The 22,189-nt window shown below is 39.4% G+C and overlaps 1 protein-coding gene, 1 long non-coding RNA gene and 1 pseudogene across 8 annotated transcripts in view; 2 read left to right on the top strand and 1 right to left on the bottom strand.

Annotated features, from left to right (window-relative positions):
- The window catches only part of LOC145510507 (uncharacterized), a 546,282-nt gene that overhangs the window by 344,351 nt on the left and 179,742 nt on the right, over window positions 1–22,189 (bottom strand). For 4 of the 6 annotated variants that reach the window (XR_014057065.1, XR_014057068.1, XR_014057069.1 and 1 more), the window contains exon 1: window positions 354–642. The exons of 1 other annotated variant lie outside the window; for it this stretch is intronic. Coding sequence is in view for 1 of the 5 variants with exons in the window: in XM_081501901.1 (XP_081358027.1) it covers window positions 354–475 (122 nt within the window). In the remaining 4 variants the exon portion in view is untranslated. Of the gene's footprint in view, window positions 1–342; window positions 643–22,189 lie in introns of those variants that run through there. One more of the 6 variants, XR_014057064.1, reaches the window with a different exon arrangement.
- LOC145510514 (uncharacterized) lies at window positions 303–21,830 on the top strand. Its single transcript, XR_014057078.1, has 4 exons — window positions 303–540; window positions 14,351–14,431; window positions 15,332–15,425; window positions 19,871–21,830. It is a non-coding gene; the product is annotated as an uncharacterized LOC145510514 (long non-coding RNA).
- LOC145510510 (histone H4-like) lies at window positions 4,109–5,380 on the top strand (annotated as a pseudogene). The gene has a single exon (XR_014057072.1). The product of XR_014057072.1 is annotated as a histone H4-like (transcript).

The raw sequence follows: 22,189 nt of genomic DNA, 5'->3' as shown, positions 1-22,189 counted from the left end.
CAAGGCATAACTTTCACCCTCCAAGGTCCTGGTCCTGGCTCAGAGGAGGCAGAGCCCAGCTAGCAGCGCCCTCAGTGCCACGTCCCCAAACCCTGCCCACCTGTCACCGCTGAAGGAGCCAGGTGCCTAGGACCCAACTGGCCCTCAAGCTCCTCAAACCATTGGTACCATGGGTGCAGGTCTCTCAGACCATGACCCAAGTAGACAGCTGCTTTCATTAGGTTGCAGACAGGGATGAGGGAGAGGTTCACTGCCACCTCGAGGTCTGGGCCTGGCCAGTGTGTGGACTTGGCATGGGCTCCAGAGCCCTGCAGGACACAGCCCCCAACATGTTCCCTGGGCCCCGAGCTCACCTGATGATCCAAGGCCCCTGAGGAGGGAAGGATCCGCCTCTTATCTCACTCTCAGCCTGAGGACCAGCTCTCTTCCGAGTGTTGGCTGAAATGAGCCCACTTTTGCTTAGTCGCTCAGACATGTCCAACTTTTTGTGACCTCATGGACTATACCCTGCCAGGCTCCTCTGTCCATGGGATTCTCCAGGCAAGAATACTGGAGTGGGTAGTCATTCCCTTTCCAGAGGATCCTCCCAATGCAGGGATCAAACCCACACCTTCTGCATTGCAGGCGGATTCTTTACTGTCTGAGCCAGCAGGGAAGCCCAATGGGCCCACTGCTGCTGCTAAGTCACTTATTAACAATTGGTCACTTGATAGAGGGGCCCATTGCTGTGCCAACCAATGGCTGAACAGGACCACTAATGGTCACTCATTGACAGTTGGTCGCTTGGGGGAGGGGTCCACTGCAGTGCCAACCAATGGCTGAGAAGGACCACTAACGGTCATTTATTGACAGTTGGTTGCTTGGGGGAGGGGTCCACTGTAGTGCCAACCAATGGCTGAGAAGGACCACTAACGGTCATTTATTGACAGTTGGTCGCTTGGGGGAGGGGTCCACTGCAGTGCCAACCAATAGCTGAGCAGGACCACTAACGGTCATTTATTGACAGTTGGTCGCTTGGGGGAGGGGTCCACTGCAGTGCCAACCAATAGCTGAGCAGGACCACTAACGGTCATTTATTGACAGTTGGTCGCTTGGGGGAGGGGCCCACTGCATTACCGACCAATGTCTAAGCAGGATCACTAAGAGTCCCAAGGTAACTGCTGCCTGGTAACAGGGTGTGGGGTAACTGCACATACTAACAGCTGCGTGCTAAGGGCTGTGCACAGCCAGGCTCTATTATAATACCACTCATTTGCATCTATCCAAGAATAACCTCTCAAGCTTCCAAATTACCACCAGGGTCCTGCCATTTGTCATACAATATTATCATTTTCTATGCCATGCTGCAAAAAAGACAAGAAACTGCTCTTGCCACTTAGTCCCATTGGTCCCTCTGCCACATGTTTCCTCTTCCCTGTGCTAGATGATAAGTCCACAGGAACTCAGAAACTCAGTACTTTTTTTGTCTTTCTGTTTCCCAGAGTTCAGCCTAAGACTGGCATATAGTAGTCACCAAATATAATATTTGTTGAATAAATCAATAAACCAGTCAATCTATCCCCCAAAAGAAGTAATGAAGCAGAGTCTGAAAAGGTAAAGGGGTAATATTGAAATAAGAACAGGAAAGCAAAAGAAACTAGTTTCTCATCCTTCCAACAATCTTGTGATTGGTGCTGAATTGACTGCTACAAAGAAAAAGCTATTTTAGAAGATAAGAGAAATGTTGGTAAAGTTCTGGAAAACAAGGTTTTAAATTACAGCCACATTTTGTCATTTTGTCCTTTTTAGTGTGTAATCTTTAAGAGGGTTTATAATACCAGCTTGTGCAATGAAATAGTTCACCTGGCAGATGAATCAATAAATACAAATTAACAACAATAATTAAGGAAGAAAAAGTAGACAGGAGACAGAACTAGAATTGCTGAGTAAACTTCATTTGAGGAAAATCCCTCTCTGGAATGGAAGTTTTATATCTTTGGTCCTTCTTTTAGCATTATAATTCTTTTTGATAGTGGAAAAGCACTGGTCAAAAAGTGGAAAAGTAAGTGCTCATGTCCCGGCTCAACCATGTACTGCTGCTGCTGCTGCTAAGTCGCTTCAGTCATGTCTGACTCTGTGCGACCCCATAGATGGCAGCCCACCAGGCTCCCCCGTCCCTGGGATTCTCCAGGCAAGAACACTGGAGTGGGTTGCCATTGCCTTCTCCAATGCATGAAAGTGAAAAGTGAAAGTGAAGTCGCTCAGTCGTGTCCAACTCTTAGCGACCCCATGGACTGTGGCCTACGAGGCTCCTCCGTCCATGGGATTTTCCAGGCAAGAGTACTGGAGTGGGGTGCCATTGCCTTCTCCAAGCAACCATGTAGGAGGATGGAACTTAACTTCTTTGAACTCACATGTCTTTGCCTGCAGTAAGAAAGGATTAGACTGGATGGTGTTTAGTTCCACTTCCAGGTCCAAAATTCTATTCTGATATGTCCTATGTTCTTTTTAGTTCTCTGAAAGTGTTAGTCACTCGGTCATGTCTGACTCTTTAGGGACCCCATGGACTGTAGCCCGACAGGCTCCTCTATGCATGGGATTTTCCACGCAAGAATACCGAAATGGGTAGCAATTCCCTTCTTCAAGGGAACTACCCTTGGCCCAGGAATCGAAGCAGGGTCTCCTGCATTGCAGGCAGATTCTTTACCAGCTGAGCTACCAGGGAAGCCCTGGTTCTCAGAACATCTGCCAGTTCTCTGAATATCTGCCAATTCACTGTCTTCTGAAAATGGGAAAATGAATTCCAACTGGCTAGTGTTTTGTTAGTGTTATCTAAAAGTAAACTTCAAAATAGGGATCAGGAAACTACTCCACGGAAGCAATGCATATTAGCAAGCTAGAAGCTTTTTACAGGCACCAATTTCAGCCTTATTCGTCTTCATCTCTTAAAGTATGTGTTTCAAACAGGAAAGATAATGAGAGACCAGACATACTTATTTACCAAGCTGATTTATGGAGGAAAAAGGAGAAAATAAAACATGGAAATTTAGACAACTGTTGACTCAAGGGATCACAAAAGAAAGATGTCTCAGAAACTAGATCAGAAATGGAAATCCAGTGACTATTGGCAAGTAATAACGGGATCTAACCAAGGATTAATTATCCTTCCTCTTCCATTACCTTGTTCCTATTAGGTAGAGATGAGGTAGATAAGGCAAGTTTGGTATTCTAAAAGTATATGGCCTCACTTTCCTGTATAAACTATATCATATCACTTTACTCATTTATAAGCTCTGTTCTGTCTATTTATATTTACTGGTTAATTTCCAGGAGACCAGTATTACTAATTTCTTTTTCTCTTGCTTAAAAGAGAGGCACGTTCATATCAAAATGTTCATATCCTGAGCAAATATATTTTTCATTCTTTTGAGGGGGGTGAAATATGAAAGAGAATCACCTGAATAAAAATTTGGACCATTCCTAAGATGTGGCCATCTGGCAAATGCCTCGAGGCATTAGAATTCAGTTATGCGTTAGAGATCAAGATAAATGTAGCCAAAAAATATAACTCAAACATATGCTCTTCCTAACAAAGTAAATAAAACCATTAATTCCTACGTTAAGAGAATTCTCCTCTGCAACCACACACACTGAAAGAAGCCCAAGGGCTCTTTGAAAAAGTCTTATTAGTGGCGACATTAGAGGAGCTCTGGCCCTTTACAAAAAAGTAGGCCCTTCATTGGGAACAAACGCACCTCACTGCCAAACTTTCTAGAGGTGCACACCCTTGGCCATCTTTCAACTACAGCAGATTCTCCGCATGAGAGAAGGGTGAGTTCTCGACTGAGGAGCTATCTTTAAGCCTGGCATCTCAGTATTTCTAGGAACAAAGTTGCCAGTGATCTTTTGTTTGCTATTTAGAAAAGTTTACTTTCCAGTTGGCCAGGATGCTGATGATGTTTCCATTAAAAACACATTCCTTAACTCTCAAACCTCACCTTTGGTCAATAACTTTATTCTAAGTAGCAAAATGTCTAATGAGAAGAGCAAGCCTTACATCATATACTTCCTATGGACAAGACCATACAACCAACTTTTTAGTTGCTGTCGGTTTGCTTCTCGGGAAGCCATGTCTGGACGCGGCAAAGACGGCAAAGGTCTGGGGAAAGGCGGCGCTAAGCACCATCACAAGGTTCTGCGCGACAACATCCAGGGCATCACTAAGCCTGCTATCCGCTGCTGGCTCTTCATGGTGGTGTGAAGCGCATGTCTGGGCTCATTTACGAGGAAACCCGCGGGGTCCTGAAAGTGTTTCTGGAGAACGTGATCCACGACGTGGTCACCTACACCGAGCACGCCAAGCGGAAGACTGTCACCGCCATGGACGTGGTCTATGCTCTCAAGCCCCAGGGCCGTACCCTCTACTGTTTCGGCGGTTAAGCTTTCCGATTTGCCCTCAGGAACTTGATTTTTTTGCAACCAACTTTCATTCACTCTTCACCAGTCCTGCAAGGTGGGTCTATACCACTAGCAATCTCATTTGACACCAAGGGGACCTCCTCAAGTCACACTATTCACCCAGAGGAAGTCAAGGTAATCCCTCTCAAGTAGTAATGGGTAAGAAATTCTCCATTTGGCCATGAGCAAATGGAGTTCAGAGGTGAGATGTTTTACTAAAGATCACTGCAAACAGGAGGGGCGTATGTCCAGGCATTAGAAGAAAAAGTTATGGCCAAAATGTCAAATTCAAAGGCAAGCAGTGTTTTACATGTAATGACTGATTTTACCTTCATTATATGAGACTTGGAACTGCTCAATACAGATGTACTTTTTAAAAGGACAAGGAGAAAAGCAAAAAATAAATTAAAAAAACAAAACAAAACATTACCCCCGCCCCCAAAAAAATGGGAAAAAGAAGAGTTATAAAAGAGCAAGAGGGTCACAGTTTAAACAACAGCAAAGAGAAGGAAGCCACGCAATAGGCTGGCTAGATAATTATAGACAACTCATTTCACTTCCCTGATTATCTTTCAAAGATTCTAGAATGCACATATTACTCCTGCGGACATCTGTAAGAAGCTTGTAAAGTGACAACACTGAAATCTGAAAAAGTCTGAACGTCCCATAATTGCAAGCTGTTACTGTTACCAACATTCCAATCCAGTTCAACTTCCTTTCCCTGAAATTCTATGAATGTAAACTTGAAACATAACCACAGCCAACTTTTCAAACTTTTCTCAACAACAAGGCATCCTCTGTAGCCCTAATATTACACATCTCCCAGAGATAACTTGAAAGAAGCAAGAAATGAGGTTGGAAAAATGAAGATCAATACAGACCTGATGTTCATAATAAAGCCAAGTTCAATGTGGGACAACTCCTAAATCCTATCTGTCAAAAAGAAGATTATCACAAGATCAGCAACCTCTTGTCACACTGTACTAAAAATCATAATTTAAGATTTTTAGAAACTTTAAAATACTGCTGCTGCTGCTGCTGCTAAGTCGCTTTAGTCGTGTCCGACTCTGTGCGACCCCATAGACGGCAGCCCACCAGGCTCCTTTGTCCCTGGGATTCTCCAGGCAAGAATATTGGAGTGGGTTGCCATTTCCTTCTCCAATGCATGAAAGTGAAAAGTGAAAGTGAAGTCGCTCAGTCGTGTCTGACTCTTCGAGACCTCATGGGCTGTAGCCTACCAGGCTCCTCCGTGCATGGGGTTTCTAATCAACTAAAATATAAGCAAAATAAACCCATGTTATTTCTGAAACAATTTATATCACATCCAACTTCTGTTTTATCTTTTGTTATCGATCATAAGATTTTTCACTTCCTCCCAACCCCCCCACCACCCTGATTAAAAACAAACTTAAACAGGGCTCACCGGAAGTAACAGGATTCTGTTGGGAAACAGTAAAAACGTGGCACATATCTTCTTTGTTTTCAGGGTGGGTCTGTATATGCATCTCTGTATGTTTCACACTTGCTAAGAACTCAGTTTGTACAATGAATATATGGCCTTTGGGGCTTTGTAAAAAGGGCTCCTTAACCGAAGATAATTAATTCTGTTAAGTATTTTTCTTTAACACATATATAAAGATACCAACCACTTATGCCCAAGGGGAGCTGCCACCTCCTCCTGCTTCCCTCTGTCTTCCATATACCGATTCTGGTACATTGTACCCATGGCGCAGTGAAGGTGGGACTCAGCTTTCACTCCTGAGGAAGTCTTCCCAAGCCTATTTTTGGAACTGCCACCCAACATTATGTGACATATATTAAATGTATTCATGTCCCACTTTAAATATGTATGTGTGTGTGTGTGTGTGTGTGTGTGTGTGTGTGTTGCTACAAAGATTTTGCAATGTTTTAAATAATTCAGCTTTTGAACTTTGGTTATAAGTAACTCATTTTCTCAGGGATTATTAAGAAGTGAGAAAATCTAACTTACAAACTGTTTTCAAATGTAATATAATTTTTCAGAGCTTAGCATGGAACAAGACATGAAACTGGTACAATATTATGTTTCACAAACATCTTTTTAAACTTTTCACTTTATATTGGAGCATAGCCGATTTACAATGTTGTGATAGTTTCAGGTGGACAGCAAAGGGACTCAGTCTAAAATATACATGTATTCTCGCCCTCCCATCAAGCCTTCCACATGACATTGAGCAGTTCTTTGTGTTATAAAATAGAACCTTGTTGATTATCCATTTTAAATACAGTGTGTGATTTTTCATATTTCATCTGTAGCCACTGATCTATATATTTTTGTCCACGCCCTGTGTCTGTTACTCTCATCTTTCAGGGTCTTATATGTAGTTAACCTGTGTTTTATTTATCATATACTTAGGCATATATTATTTAAATTATGCATTCTAAATGAGGGAAATTATACCCCTAAGAGGATGAAAACTGGTTACTGGGGAATTTAAAGTCTTACTAAAATTGTATACGAAGCACACATATACAGATAGAACATAAACAGATAGACAGTCGATATGTAATATAAATTTCCATGGAGTAGGGGGCAATTAGAAAAAAATATTTCTAGAAAAGCTCTTGGGGAGTATAATAGCAAAAAGGCTGAGAAATACTGCTTTGGATTGTACTCATATGCTTTATATACATCTGTTTGAGTTTCCTAATGCAGTTGAAGCTATTTAAGAACAAGGATTATATCTTCTACTTTTCCTGAATGTTTATACCACCTGCTCAAAGATTCCAACTTTTTTTGTTTTCCACCCTCCTGAGAAAACACTGCAGCCTAATTTTATGCAACTTTGAATTATGCAAATTTGAAAGAATGTCATAATAAATACCCAAGGTTCAAAATGCGAAATAATGCACATTTCTTCAAACTAAAATTTGACAAGAATTGCCTGGCTTCAAAGCCGGTAATAGCCATGTGAATTGACAGTCAAGTTTAATGCCAGGTGGTAGCATTCTAAGCATAGAAATTCCTTCCATCTTTCGTAGGGGACAAATTATGTATAGGAGAGGGACACTTCTCTCCAATAAAATAATTGTTTTCATTTCAGAATCTATTGAAGAATACATGCAGTGACTCAATATATAACTATTATGATTATATTTGTCTTTATAATTATATATAGTATATAACTGTATAGAATTATATATACCAAAAAGTAAGTTTGGAGATGCTTGAAAAAAATCTGTGTAACTATTACACATAATCTTATACAGCAGAGTCTATTTTGGTCATTAAATTATCACGTTCACTTTTCTTTATTGCCTATGGCCAAGGATATGGCTATCACTGTGCCATATGGGATACTGATTTGACTAGACTTCAGGCTACATGTACCACTGGGGACAATCAGCAGAAGTAAGAGCCAAGAAGCACACCTTAATGTCATCTAGAACACTGGGCTCTCCACATCTGGCCCAGTGCTTGGCATATAGTAGAAATGAAAATGAATTATTTATTAAATGGATGTAAGATCTTGGTCACAGCCTTGCAGGAACACTCGATGCTGAAAGGCAACAAAATGCCTATTGTAATGACAATATATAGCCCCATTTATTACAGAAAGACATGTATAACTTCATCAAAATGTGATGCCAAGCCTTCTGACGGGCTCCCAGTACACTGAGAACCACAACAGCGATATCAATCCCAGGCGCAATGCTGGGAAAGGGAGATCCAAGTTCAGGTTTCCTTCCGTTCCCTCTCCCAGAGACTGGGGGCGAGTCGCTTGTGTCTCTGCACCTTGATTTCCCCATTAATAAAATGAGGGCATTGGATAAGTGACCCCAAAGGACCAACAGTGTTTGAAATATTATGAGTTTTATGCTCAGTAAAAGCTTCTCAGTAATTTCTTATGGTCTGTTCTGGGTTTGAATTTCCAACCTATATTGCTGAGCCCAATAAAGAAGAATCTGTTTTAAAAAGTCCTAATATTTTTGCCTCTGAATTTTGCATGGTAAGCAGAGACTAAATTCCACCACATGTGTACAATATTATGGCCTTAGATCATTAAAAAAAAAAAAAGGAATTTACCTTCACATGTAATTCAATGTAATAAGCATAAGTTTTGTTTAAAAAAAGGGATGACAATTTCCTGACTTTAAAGGTGCTTATAATTATTGAAGAAACAAAAACTAGGTATATAAAATAATCAAATAACAATAAGGCATGATATCTGTTTAAATGCTTAATTGAATGAGCTCAACAGCAAAAATATAAGGTACTAATTAGTGCTAAGAGTGGTCAAACTGGGAAAGGTCAATGTTACAGAATTTCTGAAAGACTCAATGAAATCTCTTCAGTCCTTTATAGACAAGGCTGATCCCTAACTTGTCCGTTCACCTGGGTAACCATTCCCAGTTCCTTCCACCATTTCTCTTACATGAACCAACCTGATCTGGACTCATCCCATCTCTCCTCACTACCCTCGTCCTTGTTCAAAACAGGTCAGTCAGGACTAAGATGAACTGGTTATCGTGTTCCTTTCCAAAGGAAATTAGTGTGAACAAATGAAAGCCATGTAGTGAGGAAAAATACATTCAACACAACAATCTGGCTTCCAAATTCTGCTTAAAATACAAAAGCCATATGAGTTGGAACAAAATGACTTACGCTGTGGTTACCATGCACTGAGCAGGCTGTACCACTTCATCTTGGCACTGTTTGAAGAAACTTGTCCTGAATACCATTTGGACAGAACCCAAGGTGTTCATGCCCTAATGAGAAGCACAAATCATTAAAAGAAACATGTGGAAAGCAGTTTCCCCACTGGTGTGTAATTTCTCAATGTTATTACCAGCACAGACAAATGCTTTGAAGGTGAACAAAAGCTAATATGAAGCACTGCAATAAACACTAGTGGTATGTGTTACTGTACCTACCCTCTCTAAAGTTTCCATAGTGTATTCCAATTCCTCTACAATACCATCTGAAGAGATGACATGATGCTTAGACACATCTGGGATTTCACCCAAGTATGGTGTCCTTTCATGCCCCTAATATGGTGAGTGCAAGAGTCCTCAAATCACAAGTTTGTAAAATTCTGGAACCAAGGGAGGTATCAGTGCTGTCAAAGCTGGGAATAAATGGAGTTTTTGACCATACTTTCATCTAAGTCTAATTAAGGAGAGAACGAGCACTTGGAAAGAGATTTTTATCCACAACGTCCTTGGGCCAGAGATGGAGTGGTCAATGTGTGGAAGGCTATTACCTACCTCCTCAGACTGTGGCTGTCCCTTTAGAGAAGAAGAGATTGATCTTATGCAAGACTCTGTAAGATGCATAGCACAACAGAGCTGGTGTGTGTAGTACAGGTGACAAAAGGGACACTGATTGGAAATCAAGCCATCCTATTTTTTCATGCCCCACATCTCTGATCTAATCCCTTGACATGATAATTTCAGAGTTTTAGGACATATCACTTTTTAACATTTAGTGTTCCCATGGGTACTGGCAGTAGTGGAGGAAGGAGACACTCCCAAATGAATTCATAAGCAGAGAACATCGACACTGGAACAGAAGCAAGAGAAGAAAAACACAGTGGCTATTACATCATGAATCTGACTGACAGAAGCCACTTCAACACTTTTGGTACTCTATAACACTATCCGGTGGGTGGGAGGCTGGATACTAGCAGGTCTGAGTAAGAATCAGAGTGTAGGAAAGATTGGGTTGACCAATAAGACATTAGTGAAAAACCACAATGAACTTTTTGACTGATTCAAAATGTATACCACTCAGAACTTATCTGTGCCCAAAAGCTACTGAAGTCAAGAGGATGTTTAGATTTCAACCCATTTATCTTTGCTTATGATTTGGTCATCTAAGGCAGGCCCAGGTAAAGGATTCTTCAGGGGACTACATTTAGCACACTCATAGAAGATTACCTTCTATAAACTTCAAGAATAAAATACAGAAATAAATCTGGTGGAAAAAAAATTTAATTTACATATAATAAGCAATATTTGAAAATGGAGGTCAAAATTCAAGAATCTGGACATTCTGAGACCCTAGAAATCCTGGATTTCACAGACTAATATGGGGTGTGGCCTTTCTATAAATGGCAACATCATGTTTGTGATCACACAGGTAATGACATATAACTCATTGCTATTCAGCTGACATTTACCCTACTTATCTTTGATATGACAGCCACTGAAGTCAACTCTGGGATGGAACAAGCAGCTAAATACCAAATTAGACCCTCAAATCATCCTCTCACAATTTTCATGCATAAGCTGTATAGCTCCCCTTTCAGAGAAACAAAAACAAAATATTTATATAGTAGATTCTAAAGCAATTAAAGAAATAGAACATAACTGATTCATCAGGTTAAGGGATATCATCCATTTTGACAGTGCACTACCCTAAAATTGGGAATTTTTTGTGTATGTGATTCATTTTCTCTTTTCCTACAAAGAGACAGATTACCTACCATTTATTGCTTTTTCCCTCAAGGAGGAAAAATCATTCTATCTGTAGGCAGTATAGTCCATCTTTTAGTCAGTTCTTTTGCACTGACTCACTCAAATTTGTCATCCCGGTGTTGTGCTTTTTCATGGTGCTTTGTGGATATTTTTTACTATCAGAATTGACATGATGTACAACCACCAAGCGACTATCTTGGCTAAAAGTCCCTGAGCTAGGGAGTCTAATGACCTTCTTCGGATCAAAGCCCAAGACTGACTTTCTTCCCTAATTCAACTTGTCTGTCATCTAACTTATCTCTGCTGGATTTCTTACACTGCTTTTACTAAAATCTGTCACTAGAATTCTTTAATCTTATTATTTAAAAATAAAGAGAGAGAGAGAGAGAAAGGAGATTTAAGTCTCTTGCATTTTTACCTGAATCACTAATTCTTAAACTTCCATACTGAATAGAGGAACCTTTTCATACAGGATATATTAGACCGAACTTTCATCTAAAAATGGGTAAAAAGGGTTCCTGTGTTAGCTGAGAATACTGTGGAGAGAGGCTAGCCAAGTAAAGATGATGAATCTAGACCACGATCCCACAATTATTTCCCATCTTCACCCAACCACCCCACTATGGATCTTCTACAGTACAAAATTTGAAAATGACTAATTCATAATATTATGCAGATTCGTTTTAAATAATGGTTAAACATCTTACATCTGAAAAAAATGAGCATACATGATATCATCAACCTACTCTAAATATGGCTATCACTTGCCTTTGACTCCAAGATTATTAAAACATTCAGCGCAGTTCATTTCAGTAGCTCAGTCATGTCCAACTCTTTGTGACCCCATGGACTGCAGCACTCCAGGCTTCCCTGTCCATCACCAACTCCCAGATCTTGCTCAAATTCATGTCCATTGAGTCAGTGATGCCATCCAACTATCTCATCCTTTTCATCCCTTCTCCTCCCACCTTCAATATTTCCCAGCATCAGGGTCTTTTTTAATGAGTCTGTTCTTTAAATCAGGTGGCCAAAGTATTAGAGCTTCAGCATCAGTCCTTCCAATGAATATTCAGGATTGATTTCCTTTAGGATTCACTGGCTGGATCTCCTTGCTCTCCAAGGGACTCTCAAGAGTCTTCTCCAACACCACAGTTTGAAAGCATCAATTCTTTGGTACTCAGATTTCTTTATGGTCCAACTCCCACAACCATACATGACTACTGGAAAAATGATAGCTTTGACTAGATGGATCTTTACTGGCAAATTAATGTCTCTGCTTTTTAATATGCTGTCTAGGTTGGTCATAGCTTTTCTTCCAAGGAGCAAGTATCTTTTAATTTCATGGCTGCAATCACCATCTGCAGTGATTTTGAAGTCCCAAAAAATAATCTGTCACTGTTTCCATTGTTTCTCCATCTATTTGCCATGAAGTGATAGGACCAGATGCCGTGATCTTAGTTTTCTAAATGTTGAGCTTTAAGCCAACTTTTTCACTCTCCTCTTTCATCAAGAGGCTCTTTAGTTCCTCTTCACTTCCTGCCGTGAGGGTGGTGTCATTTGCACAGCTGAGGTTATTTCTCCCAGCAATCTTGATTCCAGCTTGTACTTCATCCAGCCTGGCATTTCCCATGATGTACTCTGCATACAAGTTATATAAACAGGGTGACAATATATGCCCTTCATGTACTCCTTTCCCAATTTGGAACCAGTCCATTGTTCCATATCCAGTTTTAACTGTTGCTTCTCAACCTGCATAAAGATTTCTCAGGAAGCAGGTAAGATGGCCTGGTATTTCCATCTCTTGAAGAATTTTCCAGTTTGTTGTGGTCCACACAGTTAAAAGGTTTCGGCGTAGTCAATAAAGCAGAAGTAGATGTTTTTTCTGGAACTCTCTTGCTTTTCCAATGATCCAACAGATGTTGGCAATTTGATCTCTTGTTCCTCTGCCTTTTCTAAGCCCAGCTTGAACGTCTGGAAGTTCTTGGTTCACACACTGTTGAAGCCTTCTTGGAGGATTTTGAGCATTACTTTGCTAGCGTGTGAGATGAATGCAATTGTGCAGTAGTTTGAAGATTCTTTGGCATTGCCTTTCTTTGGGATTGGAATGAAAGCTGACCTTTTCTAGTCCTGTGGCTGCTGCTGAGTTTTACAAATTTGCTGTCATATTGAGTGCAGCACTTTCACATCATCATCTTTTAGGATTTGAAATAGCTCAGCTGGAATTCCATCACCTCCACTAGCTTTGTTTGTAGTGATACTTCCTAAGACCCACTTGACTTTGTACTCTAGGATGTCTGGCTCTAGGTAAGTGATCACACCATCATGGTTATCTGGGCCATTAAGATCTTTTTTGTATAGTTCTGTGTATTTTTGCCACCTTTTCTTAATATCCTCTGCTTCTGTTAGTATAATTAAAACATTATACTCTAATTTCATCCTAAAAATTCTCATTCTCTAGTAATAATTCATAAAGTCTCAGATTTTATCTTGAATTCCCTGAAAAAAAATCCCAAATTTGCCTTCACTTGTTAAAGTGTTTAAAGAACTTCATGTGCCCAGTACTGGTAAGGACGTTAATATTTTTGGCTAAAGTCTTCTATGAAAGATTCACACTAAAGTTCAAGAGCCCCTCACTTTGTTAAGGGTCTGGAAAAACCTGGAAGAATTGTGCAGTAATTCTTGGAAACTGATGCATTGATGATCTCTCTAAAAAGAGACACTCTTTTCTGCCCTTGGAACTGCTATTATATATTCATTCCAGTCAAAAAGGTCTATAATCTCTGCCATGGTTCTTATAATCTTATTTTTCAAACGCATACCATCCTAGAAGTGGCATTCTGGTGATTTGCAGAGAAATACTTAATCACCAGATAAAGCTCTCCCTCCATAACCTGAGAATGTTCTCTGTATAAAGGCATTGTGGAAGAGCGGGTAAATAGAGGAGAAAATGATGGTTATTTATAGAGATATTTACAGTATTGTTCCATCATGATCCTGCTTGTCATCAAGTATTAAAGAAGATCCCTTTGGAAAATGCACACTTTCTATCTTCTGAATGTTTGCTAAGCAAACCAACTGTTTTTAAGGTTTATTGGAATAAAATAGCTATGGGTATTACTGCCACTTAATGATTCACAGGCTGAAACTATACTTACTTTAAAATGGAGAGGAGAAAATACACTTTCTTCTTTTAAAGAAATCAGCAGGGGACCTATCTGGAGCATCTGGAGGAGAATTACAGACAATTGCAGACAGATTATCTCCCACCTTCTTAGAGCCTACATTCACCAGATGATTAGCCTCAAGCTAATCAATGATTTAAAAATGAAATCATGCTTCCTGTGTCCTTCATGAATAAAGAGGCTACTAATGATTTATCATCAGTAGGGTAGGTATTCTGTTATAGAACAGAAAGAAAGTCAGTTATCTAGTCTTTCCTACCTTCATTTCATAGGTACTTATGGAGCACCTACTATGGTGTAAAGCAGACTGCATCCTTTGAAGTTTATGGACAAGAGAGCTGCCATTTGACGATGTAAGCAGACACCAAGAAGACTATCTGTTTGGTGAAGTTGTCATAGTATAGAATTTGTGACTCTCAGCCCCAAGGAATTCATAAATGATGCTTCCTAATTCCTAGATTTATCTGCATGTGTCCATTGCTGAGTTACAGAAACAAAGCTCATAAAAAACTGAAGGATAAGCCAGTGAGAAAAATAGTTGAATGCAGGGACCAGGGAGATGCACAGTGTATCCCAACCAATGCATTCTTAAGAATTATAAAGAAATAAGTTCAAACTCTCACTTGCTGTTTGACTTTATTTAAGTGCAAACTCAGACTCTCAATGTCCCCATTTATAAAATGGCAATCATACCTGATTTCACAACATTGTTGCTATTAAGTGAATAATCTTTATGCAGTACTTATCACACATTAATTCAAAAATTATTTTCTGAGCACCTGTTATGTACCAAATATCACCATAAACACTGGGAACACAACAGTGAATGAATTGAAAAATGGTTCTAAGGATTTTTGGAGGCCAAAGAGTGCAATGAAGAGAAAGTTGATGTCCATCAGTAGAGGGAGAGTTAGCCACAAGCTTAGTGCCAGGTATAGTGAGTGTAGGCATTACCTGTCAGGTGCGCAGGTTGAGTCCTGCCAAGTATCCCTGCATCATTTTTTTTCTAGGTTTCCTTGGTTGTCCAAAGTCCCTTATGATTGATAGCTGCATTCAACATACATCTCCAGAAAGCTAACAGTAACTAATAATAACTGAGCATATACCATGTGCCTAAAATAAATTTCACTCTGACTAGGGATATAGTCCCCTCTCTAACATGGTTTTCCCATCTATTTTGTTTTAATCCAGTTAGCATATGTAGTATATTTGTTAATGTGCCAAGTTAGTATAACAGGAGCTCTGCTTTCCAGATTTCCCATCCCTGAAGCACTGGCTACATGAGACATCTCATCTGAGAACTGGAAGACAAAAGTGAAATTGTTGCCACCTTTTTAAATTTGAAAGGTAGGTGCAAGGCACAAGACAGAGTTATAGCTCCTGTGTGTTTAGTTGCTGGATGAAGGTCACCAGTTTTTCCTGCAAGTTAATTCTAACGTGGAAGTTGGAAGCAGTAAGTTACCTGTGTGGATTCACCTGTCCTCAAGGACTCTGGCCCATTCTTGCAGGTTCCAGTTTGTCTTTGCTTCCTCTACTTCACATCCATCTTCCTTCCTGACTGCCTGGGTGGCTCACTTCAAATTTCAGCACAAGACACCAAAGCAACAGCCTCTCATCTACTATGTAGTTAGTAGATGAGAAATTATCATTGTGAAAGTTAAATATCTATATAAATCCTATGTATGTTATCTAGGGCTTCTACTTGTCTGACTGATAAAGTGTTAATTTCAAACCTTATTTCTCTAAAGGCAGTCATTCTCCTTTCAAAGTTCCTGGGAAGATGACTGAAGGAGAAAGCCACTTTGATGAATCTCTATCTTTTAATGATTTTGAAAAAAAAATATTTTACTGAGATATAATTCAGATACCATAAAACTACCTTTAAAGAATACAGTTCAGTGGTATTTAGCATATTCGCAGATTTATACAATCATCACCACTATTTAACTCCAGAAGGAGTTAGAAGAAAACATAGGCAAAACACTCTCCAACATAAACCACAGCAGGATCCTTTATGACCCACCTCCCAGAATATTGGAAATAAAAGCAAAAATAAACAAATGGGACCTAATTAAAATTAAAAGCTTTTGCACAACAAAAGAAACTATAAGCAAGGTGAAAAGACAGCCTTCAGAATGGGAGAAAAAAACAGCAAACGAAGCAACGGACAAACAATTAATCTCAAAAATATACAAGCAACTCCTGCAGCTCAATTCCAGAAAAATAAACGACCCAATCAACAAGTGGGCCAAAGAACTAAATAGACACTTCTCCAAAGAACACATACAGATGGCTAACAAACACATGAAAAGATGCTCAACATCACTCATTATCAGAGAAATGCAAATCAAAACCACAATGAGGCACCATTTCACGCCCGTCAGAATGGCTGCTATCCAAAAGTCTACAAGCAATAAATGCCGGAGAGGGTGTGGAGAAAAGGGAACCCTCTTACACTGCTGGTGGGAATGCAAACTAGTACAGCCACTATGGAGAGCACTGTGGAGATTCCTCAAAAAACTGGACATAGAACTGCCATATGACCCAGCAATCCCACTGCTGGGCATACACACTGAGGAAACCAGAATCGAAAGATACACGTGTACCCCAATGTTCATCACACCACTGTTTATAATAGCCAGGACATGGAAGCAGCCTAGATGCCCATCAGCAGACGAATGGATAAGGAAGCTGTGGTACATATACACAATGGAATTTTACTCAGCCATTAAAAAGAATATATTCGAATCAGTTCTAATGAGGTGGATGAAACTGGAGCCTATTATACAGAGTGAAGTAAGCCAGAAAGAAAAACACCAATACAGTATACTAACACATATATATGGTATTTAGTCAATCGGTAAAGATAACCCTGTATGCGAGACATCAAAAGAGACACAGATAAATAGAACAGTATTATGGACTCTATGGGAGAGGGCGAGGGCGGGATGATATGGGAGAATGGCATTGAAGCATGTAAATTATCATATGTGAAAACATCTCAAGTATAAACATAGGGCTGGAGAGAAAGGAGATTCTCTGTATATAACTCCTTTCTACAGAATGCTATCTAATAGCCCAAAAGTTAGTGGAGATTTCTTATGCATTATATATGGAGGAAAAAAAAACAGTCTTGGGTACCTACTTTGAGAATTCTATTGGGTACATGAACAATTGTAATATGCTTAATTTTGAGAAAACAAAGGTATAGCAGAAAAATAGCAAATGCTTACTGAGCACATACTACATGCCAAATTTAATCTTGATAATAATCCCACTGGGCACTATTCTCATCTCCAAGTTGCAGATAAAGATATTGAGGGTCAAGAGTAAAGTCAGTAGCCCAGGTTCAGAATAACTAAGAATCCAAGGCAGGGATCCTGACCTGGTTTGTATGTCTATAAGGACTGTATTTTAATGGTTACATTCATCTGCCAATAATTAACTGCATGACCCTGAGAAACCAATTAACTACCCTGTGCTTCTTCATCTATAAAATAAGAATATTGGCATAGATAACAACCATAACTACTTTTGGCTTGAAAATCCAAAAGTATGGATAAGTAACTTTTGAGTTTAAAGAGGAAACATTATTATCAACACCATCTAACATACAAGTCCTCACTTTGAGAAAAGTCTGACACATAGTAGGTGCCAAGAAAAGACTGAATGAATAAGAAACATTTTATTGAATGTAAAAAACATTTTACAAAAGCAGGAATTGAGCCTTACAGAAGAAAAAGTGACTTGCTTACAAGGCACACAGTAAGTGATGTAAATAGCTTCAATACAAGCAGCTTCAAATCAAAATGTTGGAACTTGACTGAAAAGATAAAAATTGCATGAGTCTACAATTCCAAGTTGCCTTAATCTTTATGACAGGATTGTTTAAAATGTTTTATACCAACCCATGAACACATTTATGATGCTTTTACAAATTGATTCGGAAAGGGGGTGGCCACAAGGCCTCAACTGTAAGAATCTTGCAGAAAAATTTAATTACTGACTTTCAAAGACTGTAGAAGTTAGATTATTCTGGAATATGAATACCAAATGAAAATATCTAATATCATGGAATATCCAAATGAACAATGCAAATTTACTTTTAGAAGACTATGTGTGGGTTCACTTCAGTTCACTCTCTCAGTCATGTCTGACTCTTTGTGACCCCATGGACTGCAGCATGCCAGGCCTCCCTGTCCATCATGTGTGGGTAACCAAAGAACATAGCCTTTGCTGAGTTAGGGAAAGCCAACCTACATTAGCAAATGTAAGTCATAAATTTTATAAAGAGGCATAGTTTAATCAATTCAAGTATGAGTTGCAGTTTTACCATGCTATGCTTTTCTTTTTGGAGGTTTTTTTTTTTTTGGATAATCCTGATTTAAATAATAGTTAAGAATTCTAAGTTCCATGTGAACTGCCTGCAAAACGGAATTTCCAAAGTGCTTAAAATTTATTTTCCTTAGTATTTATAATAGTTCTCCTTCAGCTGTCATGTACTATTTAATTGGTCATCAAATTATTTTTCAAAGATTCTGTAAAGGTAAGTTTCAATCTCATTGCCCTTCATAAAGCTTACTATAAATGCTAACTAGTTGTTAGATCTGGGGAAAAAAGTCTAAACAGGAAATAATGTACAACAAAGAGCATTTTTAAATCATCATATTTATTTTTCTCAAGGATTCTAATCTGGAACATGCTACTAAAATATCATTCCCAGTGCATGGGAAGAAACACATTCTTTTAGGGTGGAAGTGTTAATTAATGTGCCTGACATAGAGAGAACAAGAAAAAGGTTAGAGCTGATGCTTCTGCTAATAGCATTTCTAAAAATAGAGGGGTTTTGAAACAATGCATTTTCATGTTAGTTAACTTTCTCAAAGCCCTAGGATTAGTGATAAGATACATTGATTGGCTAAAATAAAATCACTGGTTACACAGATATTATTTACATGTACTAATGAATCAACCAGTTAAATCATTTATTTCTCATCATAACTGATGTCATAGTAGGCAAGGTGTGATGGGTTCCCTCCTTCATATAATCTCCCCCAATGTTTTTTCTTGGGTTAGCAACAGGAACAGATTTCACTCTGAAGTGATTACCAAAATGCCGTATAAACTGTTAGCACAAAATACAAATCTACTTATGTATCCTTTTTCAGTGTTGTCTAATGCCATGTCCCAACGACAACTTATCTCATAAACACACTAAGCTTTCTTCTGGTCCTCAAACACATGAAGCTTTTCTATAATTCCAAGTCCTTGCCTGTCTCTCCATGTTTCTCTGCCTAGAACATCCCTCAATTCTCCTCCAGCTAAGCTCTAGCAAGTCATTCAAAGCACAGATCAAGTATCTCTTCTGATAACATGTTTCCTGACTCTCCTAAATTTGGTGGATCCTAGCAGTTGTCTCCAGAGAAGGCAATGGCACCCCACTCCAGTACTCTTGCCTGGAAAATCCCATGGACAGAGGAGCCTGGTAGGCTGCAGTCCATGGGGTCGCTAAGAGTCGGACACAACTGAGCGACTTCACTTTCACTTTTCACTCTCATGCATTGGAGAAGGAAATGGCAACCCACTCCAGTGTTCTTGCCTGGAGAATCCCAGGGATGGTGGAGCCTGGTGGGCTGCCATCCATGGGGTCACACAGAGTTGGACACAACTGAGGTGACTTAGCAGTAGCAGCAGTTGTCTGCACAATAGCCATTTCCAATCGTTCTCTTCCTTGCTGGCCTCCCATTTGAGAAACTAAAAGTTAATATTCATTTTCTGTGTTTCCTTTGCAGCCTAAGGTATTCAAGTGACTCAGTTCTAGCCAATGAGTTGTGTGATATCTACGTAGAGGCATCCAGCAGTACTTTTACTTCCTAAGAAGAAGTGTGTTAAGAGAACTCCATCACTGACCACCCTGACTGCTTATGTTCTTTGACAGTAATCTTATGAGCCTGTGATTTCTGAGAACCAGGAGCCATTCTGCAACTCTGAGAAAAAAATGATGAGGTTGGCAGAGAGGAAGTATGGGAAGAGCACATGTTTATGACATCATGTTGAAAACAGTACCAACCCTGGGATCATCTACCAAAAAGGTCTGAATTGTTTTAGTTATTAACTGCTTTTGAGAGAATCCAATGGATATTCCTAGCAAGGGGAAATACTCCCAAAGCATTCCTATGATCTCTCTGTCTCTCAGGGCATCTATTCCTACTGTTGTTATATTTTTTCAATGTACACCTCATTTTAAAGACTGTAAAGAGTTAACAGGGGCTTTCCAGGTGGCGCCAGTGGTAAAGAATTTGTCAGTGCTGGAGACAAAAGAGATCCTTAGGGTTTGATCCCTGGGTCAGGAAAATCCCCTGGAGGAGAGCATGGGAACCCACTGCAATATTCTTGCCCAGAGAATCCCATGGATAGAGGAGCCTGGCGGGCTACAGTTCAAAGGGTGGCAAAGAGTCAGACATGGTTGAGGAGGCTGAGCACGCCCACATGCACAAAGAGGTAACAAGCACTGGCAAGGATGTAGAGAGAGAAAGGAAACCTTGTGAACTACTGTCGGGAATGTAAATTGGCTCATTCACTCTGGAAAACAGTATGGAGGTTCCTCCAAATTAAAAATAGAACTACCACATGATTCAGCAATTTCACTTCTGGATATACATCCAAAAAAATGAAAACAGCATATTGAAGAGAGATCTGAATTCCCATATTCATTGCAACATTATCTACAATAGACAAGAAATGGAAATAACCAAAGTGTCCATCAACAGATAAATGTATAAAGACATTGTAATATACATATATGCACAATGGAATATCATTCAGCAACAAGAAAGAAGGAAGTCTTGTAATCTGTGACAAGATGAATGGACTTGGAGGACATTATATTAAGTAAATTAAGTCAGACAGAGAAAGTCAAATATTGTATGATATCACTTTTACATGGATTCTTAAAACCTGAACTCTTAAAAACAGAGAGTAGAATAATGGTTTCCAGAGGCTGGGAGCTTAGGAGGGGCCAATGGTGAGAGAATTGGGAAGGCAGTATTGCAACGAGTAGATAAGTAAATCCTGGAGATATAATGTACAGCATAGCGATTACAGACAACAATAATGTATTTGTATTATAAATATCAAAGTTGCTAGGAAACTAGATCTTAATTGTTCACACCACAAAGAAGAACAGATAATTACGTGAAGTGATAGAAGTTCTAGCTACACTACAGTGGTAATCATGTTGCAATATATGGATCAAACCAACACACTGTATAACAAACTTATACAATATCATATGTCAATTATATATCAGTAAAAATAAAGACTATAAACTCACCATTCCCCTAGCATCAGATCAAGCACAGAGCAGAAAAAAAGTCTATTCATGGCTATCCTTGCCTTCATGGGACCAGAAAACACACCATAAATCATTATCAGCATTTTGTTCACACACATATTTGAAAAACAATATGTGGTTTTGCTGAAAATTGCTTTGAAGAAAAACAGTCATACATGTGATAGGATATTGAACTCAGAAAAAAAATATTATTCAGATTATCAAAGATACTGATTTTCAAACTTTAGGTTTGAGGATTATTTTTTCACCAACACAAATATATATGATGGATGGGAGGAATGATCCTGCCTTCTAGGCTGGCAAATGCCACAGTGACCCTTGAGGTATCTCTGAAGACCCTGGGATGCAAGGGAGCATAGACTGAAAATGACAAATAAAAAAAAAAAAAAAGACAAACTTATTCCAATTAATTTAAAAAGCAGGACAGGAAAGCCCCAAAGGCTATAATGTTCAAGTGAGCACCCTTAATGGCCACAGAACTGGAACTAGAACCCAGAGGCTTGGTGTCTCCATCCCAGCATATGCTGTTCTATCCCGTGATCCACTGACCTACCCAAACTGAAAGTCAAGAGACATTTGTAAAGGACTGAAAAATCCGAGATAGATGTTTTTCTGGAACATGTTAATATATCCCAGGAAAAATGGAGAATATAGGAAAACCAACCAGCTTGGGAAAATAAGGATTCCTGTCTGTCTCACCAGACAAGTCAAAGTGTGCGAGAAAAAATGTGTTTAGGTCAAAGGTCATACCTTTCAG

This window comes from Giraffa tippelskirchi, chromosome 6, assembly GCF_054371585.1.
Source record: "Giraffa tippelskirchi isolate mGirTip1 chromosome 6, T2T-mGirTip1v1.2.pri, whole genome shotgun sequence".
NCBI lineage: Eukaryota > Metazoa > Chordata > Mammalia > Artiodactyla > Giraffidae > Giraffa > Giraffa tippelskirchi.
This window is presented reverse-complemented; position numbering and strand designations above follow the sequence as displayed.